Here is a 12,024-nt window from a genome sequence, read left to right on the forward strand (position 1 = left end):
GGTAAGCAGTCTTCGTAGCCGATGTACGCCTGCAACTCCATAGGAGTTATATGCGTTGCCGACCCTAAACCCGCCCCCCTCATTGATATACTTATTTCTTTAATGAATGTTTAGTGTATGTTTTGTGTAGTGTAGTTAAACAAATTTCAATTGTGGCTGTAATTTAGTTTTTTTCCTCACAAGTGTGATGAAAAACATTGTGGGTGCCACGGGCGGTACAAGGATTACGAATTGCACGGTACCTTTCCTCTGCAGGTGACTGTACATTACGTTCTGTTTCAATGGAACCTTTCTTAAAATATACAAAGTAGCATTTCTTTAGACGCGTAACATTTTCAAACAAATTAAACTCATTTCAACTAACAATACAATTTTCTATAGCACACTTTTTGTATGGTGGGTGGCACTAGTTAAAAATAAATTAATTCACAATTTTGGTATATATATGCTTTATTGTACGTCGGTCACGGCATACGGCTTGACGTAGTGCACCTAAACAACGCGGCGTCGATTTGTTCACTTTATTACAAAGTAGCCTCTTTGTACCAAGTACGGAATTATAACCTATTGGCTATTAACAGAATTTAATCGGTGACTTGTTAAATATGAAGCCGTTTCCAAACATCGGTTATCGCGCTATTATTCTCTACAACTTTCGTCGTGGACTATCTACTAAACAGTGTGAAGAGGAAATGAAGCAGGCATTTAGCAAGGATTGTCCGTCCATAAGGACCATTGAGAAATGGTTCTTGAATTTTAATCGTGGATTATTTAATTTACAAGACGAACCTCGTTCAGGCCGACCGTCAGAAGTCATCACTGAAAAAAACGTTGAACTTGTGAAAGAAGCCATTACTAAAGATAGACGAATCACTTATAAGCAATTAACAGAAACTTTGAACATTGCCGAACGAAGTATTGGAAGAATTCTATTGAACCATTTAAATGTTAGAAACAATTTTAACCTGTGGATACCCCACGAGTTAACCGATGCACTACGGATGGCACGAGTAAATTGGTGCAAAAATATGTTGAATGCCTTCGAATCGGTGAAACACAGTGCTGTAAATTCGATTATTACAGGTGACGAAAGCTGGTTGTATTTTTATGAAGTAACAACTAAATCACAAAACAAAGTGTGGGTCTTCGAAGATGAAGATCAGCCTACACCAGTGAAGAAATCCCGTTCAGTTGGAAAAAGAATGATCGTGTCTTTCTTTCGTAAAACGGGCTTAGTGGCCAATGTTGTTCTGGATAAACAAACAACAGTCACAGCTCGTTGGTACACTGAAGTTTGTTTTCCACAATTAGTTAAAGTGGTGAAAAATATCACACCCAGATCCTCAATGCGCTTGTGGTATCTTCATATCGACAACGCTCCAGCGCATCGTGCTCAATTAACTCAACAGACTTCTGAAGAATCTAGCATTCGAGTATTGAACCACCCATCGTATAGTCCGGACTTGGCACCATGCGACTTTGGTTTTTTTCCGTTCGCCAAATCACAACTAAAAGGACGGAAGTTTGCTTCGGAGGAGGAATTAATCGCAGCCTGGGGAACGTTATGTGATTCTATTGAGAAAGAAAAGTGGGAGCATTGGTTTGATGACTGGTTCTTGCGTATGGGAAAGTGTATCGAGTGCGGTGGAAATTATTTCGAGTAAATCCTTTTGTCATGCCACAAGACCTACCGTGACCTACGTAAATCGAAAAATAAACACGGTAATAGTTATTTGTTTTTCAAGGGGGCAAAGTTGTTTAACCACTCGTGCTAATATTGATACTCGAGCAAGCTAAAAATTCCAAAATTGAACCACGAGCGTAGCGAGTGGTTCGAGAAATAGAATCTTGAGCGTTGCGAGCGTTTCCAAGCACGGGGGTTTAACAAACTTTGCCTCCGAGTGGAACACAACATTTTTCACCACACCAACGCGAGGAAAATACTAACTATGAAATACCAAAAAAAAAAAAAACCAAATCAAATCCAAATGAACTTAATCAAAAATTTATCATCCATAATCATCATTTAAAATTCGATTCTAACAGCGCTAACACAAGGAAACGACTCAAAATTTGCGTCTGATTACTTTGCCCCACATGTGGGTAAAATACAACTTTCTCATTCGTTTTTGAACAATCAAGAGGGCCTTTACCAGTTACTGTAAGGGATCTCTTAATTTAATTTTGTTTGCTTAATGTAATTTTATTTAACAAAGGATACTTAGCTAATCATATTTTATTTAAAAAATTCTCAAGAAAGTAAAATGAAAGACCTCAATTGTCCAGACCTTTATGTCGAGCAAGAAAATTACCAACAAAAGAAAAAAATTCGACACCTACACAACAATAAGAATTGAAACTCAAGGTGTGGGTTGACTTTATTTTATTTAAATGACGTATATGTAAAATCAATGTGGCGGAGACTGTATATCAGGTAAGACAGAAGCTCTTTCTTTCTGACTGTATCTGAGTGAGGTAGGTATACAGATGGGTACGAGAGCTCTTTCTTACCCTATGACGGTCTTCATCACATTGAGCTTATATATTTATTGACACAAGAGTTAGAATTCTTTAAAATTTAGGGAGGTAAACTGGTTTTGGGTTGACATCATTATTCGAATTCAGACTGTCGTGAGATATACTAACATATTTTACGGTTTACACTCACGTGTTTTTAGTCACTCGCGCGACATGTTTCACGCGCGACTAACAGTGCGAGCAGCGTTCACGACGGCCGTGTGCTTTTTTTTTTTAATACTACGTCGGTGGCAAACAAGCATACGGCCCGCCTGATGGTAAGCAGTCTCCGTAGCCTATGTACGCCTGCAACTCCAGAGGAGTTACATGCGCGTTGCCGACCCTAAACCCGCCCCTCGCTTGTACTGCTGCGCGCGCGCTGAGAGAACCTGTCGTTGTAGGTGGACATAGTGTTGTGTTTGGGTTTGGGTCACCTAAAACTTGCAGCAACAAACACTATTAATGCTTGAGAAAGGAGACCTAGGCTCTCCGAAATATTTCGCGAGTGACCAAAAATAAGTGAGTGGAGGATTTTACCACCCTAACTAAAGAAGCGGTACAGTACTTGAAAACTGTAAATCTCTGAAGTAGAGTAACAAAAAGCCATACGAAAAAAAAAGTGAGTGTAAACCGTAAAAATAGTTGAATGCCATCATTATTCTTTAATTCTTCCCCTATTTTTTGTAATTTCACGTTTATTTTTTCTTATTTTCATAAAATGCTTGTATATAGCTTATACCAAAGAGAATTTGAAATAGAGGTGTATGGTCAAAGAAAACTTTGTAGCGACGTAAATTTACTGCCATCTTTAAGAACTATTTAAAACTTTTAGAACGCAATTTGACTTTGATCTCTGTTCTTTCACGATATGTGTTCAATTTGTTAACCCTTAATTTGGCACAGTCAAGTATACTTAGCACTTAGAGAAAAATTAGGCATGTTATTTTTTAGTACATACTCGTACATTTAAGGAAACTAAACGGTATAGTTCATTCTCTTATTTATTTATTTATTATTCAAAATATGTATTTAAATGCTACATATAGCTATGTTGTATCACTGGCTAATATAATGCTAACATATTAAACTCAACCAAACAATTGAAAACTGGGTATGACATATAAATATCATTTCGAAAATCGTTAACTCCTATTGTACTTGCGTTTCGTAGCAAATATATGAACTCGTACTAAACACAAATCAATATGTAATCAGGCCCTGTGTACGTGCTCGTAAGGGGCTTATTAGATAAACTTAATGATAACTTAAAAATGGACTTAACTGGAATACCGGTGTTTGTAAAATTAACTTAAGTTCAAAAATGCGCCCTTAAAATTAACGAAGATTAAAAAACATTGTGTTATTTTGCATGATAATGGCTTAAGTGTAGAGTTGTGCCCGCTCGGTCTCGGTCAATCGGTCAAACGAACTAGTTCGCTCTTTTAGGTTTCAGGAGCAAATCTCGAGATCTGAATGAGGATGTCTAGGTTATATCTTGCTCTCGCTCGCAAATAAACAGAGCGAGAGCGTGAGAGAGCGACTTTCTTGACCTTGAATCATTCCGATCATTCGCTCCCGACCGATTAGTTACTTGGTACTGACGTACCGACTACTGAACTAAAGGATCGAGACCGATTAAGAGCGCTTAAGATGAACTAGTTCCTTTCGGTCTGTGGTGGGATTTCATTCCTTTTAGTTCTTTGGTCCTGACCGACTCAAGCCTATTAAGTTGCAAGGTGTTTTTTTTTGCTTTTTAGGGTTTAAGTTCGAAACGCATATTAGCTCTACGCCTATTCCAAATGCGGAGTCCTACGTACGACTCTTGTAACGGATAAAATATTAGTGGTAATACTGGTGATCCAGAGTTCTTTTTGGTCTTTTGGTTAGATTAAACGCTACAAAAAAAGATTTCCTTGTCTTTGTTTCGATACCCTTTTTTGGAATTTGTTAAGTAATAACACTTAACCAGGTACTAAATTTGGCAAGCGTCCGTTTTTGTTAAATATACTGTACACCGATTTCAGGAAATCTTATATTGTAATATATTTCTTTTTTACATTTTTTAGGACATATTTAAAGGTATAACAGTTAGTAAATGTGCACATAAAAGTTAAAATCAAGCTTTTTCTTTTCTGCCATCTTGTTCTTTCCCTGTTCCCTTTATTTGGGGTCGGGTCTCCTCACTCTTCTGCGCCAAGTTACTCTGTTTTGGGTTGTCTCTTTTGACATCTGGGATCGATTGAGGTCTCTTTCTATGTTTGACCACCAGGTCAACGGACGGCGGCCTGGGCCTCTCTTACGTTCCGGAATTTTTAATGCGACCCTGACAACATGATTATCACTACGCCTGTTCACGTGGCCGTACCACCACGTTTTAATGCGACCCTGACGACATGATTATCACTACGCCTGTTCACGTGGCCGTACCACCACGTTTTAATGCGACCCTGACGACATGATTATCACTACGCCTGTTCACGTGGCCGTACCACCACGTTTTAATGCGACCCTGACGACATGATTATCACTACGCCTGTTCACGTGGCCGTACCACCACGTTTTCTTTTCTGCCATATTAAGGGTTAAATACCAAAAAGTGGCGCCATCTTACCGGGCACTACCTAAAGGTTATGGCGCGATCGCTTTGGCCTTTGATCTAATTAGATGGCGCCACTTTTTGATCTTTAACAAATTGAACACATACCGTGAAAGAATAGGGATCTAAGTCAAAAAGTTTTAATTATGTGTCGAAAGATGGCAGTAAATTTACTGTGGCTACAACGTTTTCTTTGACAATACACCACCACCTATTTCAAATTCTCTTTGCTTATACATACATATTTTACATCTAACCTCATGTAATTAAGCTGTATTTTTTTGCAACAATTTCAATAAGTGCTTTATTTTTCATTTTGCATGCTCATTTGACTGTTATATTACATATTATTTTAGTATACTTCGAAAAGAGTGCATAGAAAGACGTGCAAAGAAATGCAGTGGCATCTTGTTGTGTGATCTGACAGATTTGGTACAGTCGGCCATCAAGCACATGTTCTATACAATTTAGAAATACTTTATTGCGGGTACAGTACTACTAAACTTTGTAGTTAAACCATTTTAGAATACCTTGTTTCAGTAACGCATTAAATACATAGAAAATGCACTAGAAACGCGCAAAGTTACCTAAAATTAGGTGTTGATTTTATAATGTTAAAGATTTCGTGTCCAAAAATAACCTACTTCAAATATTGAATATTTGATTAAGACTTAAAAAATAAAGGATTGGTGTTTGGGGCCGACTTATTAAATCAGACACACAATAAGAGCAAAACGTTGAAATTATTTGAGTTCTCTAAAAAAAACAAATATTGTTTATACAATATACTTGATAAAATAAGAACGCTAACCACGAAGAATTCCGTACATTGAGCCGACTGTTTCTGTCTACCGTACGGCATATTGCTGTCCCGCCGACGATGCCTGCAACTATTCGAGCAGGACAGCAGTGTTATTATGTGCGATCAGGCGGGTCAATGCATAAAATTCCTCGCGCTAAGCGTCCTTTTTTCTTTAGCATCTAAAACTCAAATAATTTCTATAATTACTCTGCTGTCTTTGCCGTTAATATGTTCTGTGCGTTCTTTTCAGAGGTACCCGTATTAGTTCCAACACGACCGCAGGTAACATTTGACTAACACGAAATCGTTTCGCATACGTAGTTTAAACACAGAATATTCGCTAAAAAAATAAAATAAAATTTCAACTGTTTATTTCCACAAACAATTACAAGGAAATATATACTTAGTACTAATCTCACATTTTAAAGATTATCTTGACTAAGGAACTGGGGATGCAACCCCTGTTTATATTAACAAATTACAAAATTAAATGTTAGTGAGTCTTTTCACATTTAAATAAATCAGTGCTTTTTTAACTATAGTTTTAGTATTATTTGGTTTATTATTTATGTTATTAATTACATCGGAGGGAAAGCTGTTCAGAGTTTTCGCTCACGTCAGTTGTAGTCTCTGGCGGGCAAAGGGTTAAGACGGATAAATATTTGTATGTTCGTCGTTACTATTTTCACCCGGTCTTTATAACTTCGATCAAAGAGAATTTGAAATAGAGGTGGATTATCAAAGAAAATTTTGTAGCCACAGTAAATTTACTGCCATCTTTCGACTCATGATTAAAACTTTTTAAAATGCCATTTGACTTTGATCTTCGTTCACTGATAGGTGTTAAATTTTTAAATATCAGAAAGTGGCGCCATCTTACCAGGCATCGGCTAAAGGTTGTGGCGCCATCGCTCGAAACGATGCGGCCATACCATTGACGTTTGATCTTTTAGATGTCGCCACTTTTTCATATTTAACAAATTTAACACCTATCAGTGAAAGAATAGGGATCAAAGTGAAATAGCGTTCTAAAAATTTTAATCATATGTCGAAAGATTGCAGTAAATTTACTGTGGCTACAAAGTTTTCTTTGGCAATCTACCTCTATTCCAAATTCTCTTTGCATCGACGGACCCAAACATATTTAATAGTTTTCACTTCTCATGCTCGTAAAGTTGATATTTAAGCGGCATAAAGTTGTATTTTATGCTCTCGTGTATAAAGTAAAATCATCTATTGCGATCCTAATTGACTTAGCAATCAAGTCCTGTACCTGCCATACTTCTTGTATAATACTTCTTGAATAAATACGGCAAAATAACCTTAAATATTTCTGTATATTTTCCTCACAATCGAAGTGAAAAGCAGAGTGTGTAACTCTGGCATAAATACCTATAACTTATCGGTCCGAGCGTAAGCGAAAATTGGTTTAGGGCATCCGCTAGCTGGTCGGGTGCACGTAGCGGGCGCACGCACGCGGGTGCCATGGTAGGTAAAATCCGTCGCACGCGTCCGCGTCGGTTTGCAACGCTTATACTATTTTCCGTTAACCCGCTCACTCGCTCCGTGCATCTGCGCCAGCTATAGTCTGTATCTTTAGGTATTTAAAAAAAGGTAAACAAACAATTTGTAAATTTTCCGGTAGTTTTAATATTTATTGGTTAACCAACCAAATACAAAACCGCCTGGATCTGTCATTGAACGACCTGACTTTAAACCTACATTATTTGATCATGTAATGTTTTCATCTACCCTCAACTGGCTTAAGGAGCCATTTGAGGGTAGATTTTGTTTACCTTTTTTTTAAATACCTAAAGATACAGACTATAGCGGACGCCCTTATGCCCTTAAGACCGCGGGCCAGGAGCATATATCGTGTCATCGCCTCCCGGCTGATACTTAGTCAGATGATAGTTTAGATGCTATCATGAATTAAAAAAATAGAAAGACAGGCAGTTGATGACATGAACATGTAAATAAAAAGAACTTTCATCGCCTCCCGATCAGTATCAACTGTGTCAGATAATAGTTTAGATGCTATTTCAAATAAAAAAACCCGCCTGCTGGTTGTATCGCGGTGGAAATACCGTCAGCTGGCCACAAGAACATGTAAAAAATTACGCGCCTTACCATTTATGTCCGCAAAGTATGCGTAATACGTGATCCGTTCCGATCCGTTTACTTGCCTGATGGAATGCTACAAAGTTTCATGATTTTGTTATTACTGTTATAAAAAGGTAAAGCACGCTTATTTTTTACATGTTCATGCGACCAGCTGACGTTCTTTCCAACGCGATACAACCGGCTGACGATTAAAAAAAAATTAACAATAGCATCTAAACTATTATCTGACAAAGTATCAAACGGGAGGCGATGAAAAAAAAATTTGTTACGTGTTTCGGTGGCTGCCATTCCATAACCCACCAACGGATCGGCAGCTGATGTCCACGAGGGTTCATAATACATAATTAGCCGTTAACCACTATACGAGTTATCGCCCGGGAGGCGATTGGTCATGGAAAGCTGTTTCTATATAATCTAAATTTAAATGTATAAGCTACTATCATTAATTGCTTGTTTCTCCCGCAGGGCGGTTTCATGAATGACGGCCAGCGGCCGAACAAGCGGCCCCGGCTGTAAGCGGCCCTCGTTCCGTGTGTGTGTGCATCCAACAGACTTCAGTGACATGTTACTTGCAGTATCATATAATAAATCTAGCGAATTGTATTTACATAAGTGCATGAAGTATAGGAGTAAGTTATTGTCTTTTTTCAGGTAATAAATGCTATTACTAACAATTAGTTGTATTATTTCCCCCGTTGTTAATGTTACAGTTCGTTGGTTCTCTTTAATTATAATGTTAAACCTGACCAGTAATATATGATCACGCGCCATATTGCGGAATATCATTGGAACTAAATTGTTCATACTAAACTGAACTGTCACCCTACATGAGAATAACAGCGCCCTCTTGAAAATGATCATATTTATGGTCGGGTTTTATAATAATTTTAGCAAGAAATAGATATAAATTGAGTTCACAATAAAGAGCTACGTAAAAATAGTATAAAAGTAAAAAAAAACCTATCTTCGCCACTCGTCCCCAACTTCGCCTTATCAGTTTTTCTATTAAGTATATTTCTGACGTTTTCAACCAAAAAGTACCACATTGTCGGTTGTGGATAAGGTTGATTTCAGATTGAAGATATATGGAAATAGCGCCTTATTGACAGACGACAATAAGTACACTTTTGGTTAAAAATGGCACATTTATGATCGTTTAATATGCCCATGAATCCCATGACACATTTTATAGCATTATGATTTAATGCCATGGCGAAGTTATGTATTAAAGGCGAATTTAGATTTGCCCAACCCTTATGTCCAATGAACTGCCATATTGAAAACGGGATTTGTTTTTTTTTAATATAAAATAAACTTTACTTTTATCCTACGAAATTCAGTGATGTGTTACTGTATCCTGAGTTTAATTTTGATTATAATTATGTAAAATAAGTGTATGAGAAATAGAAATAAGTTATTGTCTTTTTGCAGGTAATAAATTTATCAATTACTTATCAGGGGTTGTTTTATTTTATTGCCACCTAAACGTATCCTATTATCAAAGATATACAGGGCACCTTCCGAGGAAACGGAAAAAAAATTACCACATATTCCTGAGGTCATAAGAAGGAAAAAATGTCTTATACAAAAGTCAATTCCGCCAAAAAAATTTTTTTTTGGATTTCTTTTTTACTTTTTTGTGTTTATAAACATAATAAGTACTTGTACAAAATGTATGGATTAATATGAAATGGTACATTTTTTTTCGTAAAAACTAGTCTATTCAAAGGGTTCCTTGTTCCTTTGATATCTGTCATAAGGCAGTCTAGACTAGGTCCCATAGTGGCGACATCTGCCATCAAAAACGCGTTATGCACTGAAACACAATAAAAAAACTATCTTTTGTAATTGGTTTTAACTCTAAAACTAGGCGAATTAAAAAATAGTTTAAATGAATTTTTTTTTCTCTAAATACGATCCGGAATATACTGATAAAATCTTTCAGTTTCCTCACAGGCACCGTGTATAAAATAGTCTAAGAAAAAAACCGTGAAAAATCAAGAAAAGTTTATGCTCGAACAGATTGCGATATATCTTTGGCCTGTACTCGAGTAGATGGCGACACCGTTTGATATTAAATACACATACATAGGTACTGTAAAGCCCGACCAGAAATATATGATTATTGTCAAGAGGGCGCTGTTTTTCTCATGTATAGGATTACAGTTCAGTTTAGTATGAAAAATTTAGTTCCAATGAAATTCCGCAATATGGCGCGTGATCATATATTACTGGTCAGGCTTTATATAGTTCTTGTAGTAACGATACGGCCAAGCTACATATTTTTTTTTATTTACACTATCGCACAAAATATATACAACAATGTACAAATGGCGGACTTAATGCCAAGTGGCATTATCTACCAGTCAACCATAGGGCCAAACACAGACATTTACTGTTGGTGCAAAGAGAGGAAACAAAATCAATGAATTAAAACGAAACGCACTAATACACCGTGTCATTCCGTTAACTTAGGCATAAGTAAATACGTTTAAGGAAACTACATGGAATGGGTACTTTTCAGAAAAAAAAATTAGATTTTTATATTTTTTATATTACATTTAACTCAACCAAACAATTGAAAACTATGACATATCGATCTTCAAACATCGATCGTCCGAGATAGTACTTACGTTTAGTAGCAAATGTTAACTCGTACTAAACACTAATCAATATGTAAAAAGGCCCTAAGGCAAGTGTACACCGTCTAAGGGCCTTATAAATAAATTATTGATTATGTCCGAAATGGAGCTAATTAGAATACCGGTGTCTTTGAGAAAGTTACTTAATTCAAGCTCAGGAATGCACCCTTGAAATTAACGGAAATAAAAAAAACACTATACTTATAATAGTACATTACGTTACGATACAAGTGCGAAAAATAGGAAATTCGAAACGAGTGGCGATAAATTAAAACACGACCGAAGGGAGTGTTTTAAATCGACACGAGTTGCGAATTACCTATTCGCACATGTATCGTACAACGTTTTACAGTATATATGGCCCTTTAAATGTTCGACACAGTAACGTAATATGCTACTTCTCGCACTAGTGCTATAAAGTAGCCCCATATGTACTGTAAACTATATTTTGACTAAGGTGTAAAGTTTGTGAAGTTATGTTGTAGTGACAGCGTGTAAAGTTAGAACTTTCGCTCTACAATGAGACCTGATAACTTTTTGTTACCTCGAGCCGTATGGAATCGTCTTGGCAACATTTTACATGAAAATGTTTTTGGTGGAATAGATATTTCAGTGTCATTCATTGGCAGTATCATATCCATCTAGCGATTTTATTTACCTAGTAGCAGTCAAGTTAGTTCATCTCTCGCTACGCTCGTGGTTCAATTTTAGATCTTGCTCGCTGGGGTTGCTTGGTGGTTAAGCATTAGAAAGAAGACCGCAGAAGTAAGCGCAAGATTATTTTTCTACTCATCGATTGTAATGGTTGAATTAATATTTTGTATAACTGTAATTGGGTACTTTTCATGTATGGGCTCCCAACTCAACTATAATATTCATTTCGAAACGGTTTAGTCAACTATAATGAAATTGACCAATCAGAGCTCGCCGCGGTCAAGAGGAGGAAACAAAACGACAGCTCAAATTAATTATTTGATTTAGGTTGTGTAGTACAAACAATTGCTTCATAAGTCATAAACGCACATGTGACACCCTTAATATAGCAACATCCATAGACTACGAAAACCGTTGCTTGTTAGTCTCTATAGGCTACGGTGGCCAAAATTGAGAAAAAAACTGGCTAAAAATTTAATTTAGCAAGTATCAGGGCCTCGTGAGTTACGAGAAGGTGTCGTTGACCACCCCGCCGGGATGAGAAGACGTGCTAATAGAAATCAATACTTGTTATTTAGATATTACGTAACAAAAGGTGTACAATTTCAACGACTAAATCTATCAATTTAAAATTTTTGCTCTAAAATCGTTACCGGGCTCATAAAATATGGCTTCCATCAAATCTATGA

General features: G+C 36.8%; 1 protein-coding gene across 1 annotated transcript in view; it reads left to right on the plus strand.

The window, feature by feature from the left end:
* The window catches only part of LOC133525624 (heterogeneous nuclear ribonucleoprotein A1-like), a 29,815-nt gene extending 21,102 nt beyond the window's left edge, over window positions 1-8,713 (plus strand). Inside the window, exon 10 of the mRNA XM_061861945.1 lies at window positions 8,505-8,713. Within this exon, the coding sequence (XP_061717929.1) occupies window positions 8,505-8,555 (51 nt within the window). The 3' untranslated portion in view covers window positions 8,556-8,713. The remainder of the gene's footprint in view (window positions 1-8,504) is intronic.
* Window positions 8,714-12,024: the final 3,311 nt, after the last annotated feature.

This window comes from Cydia pomonella, chromosome 1 (assembly GCF_033807575.1).
Source record: "Cydia pomonella isolate Wapato2018A chromosome 1, ilCydPomo1, whole genome shotgun sequence".
In the NCBI taxonomy this organism is placed as follows: Eukaryota; Metazoa; Arthropoda; class Insecta; order Lepidoptera; family Tortricidae; genus Cydia; species Cydia pomonella.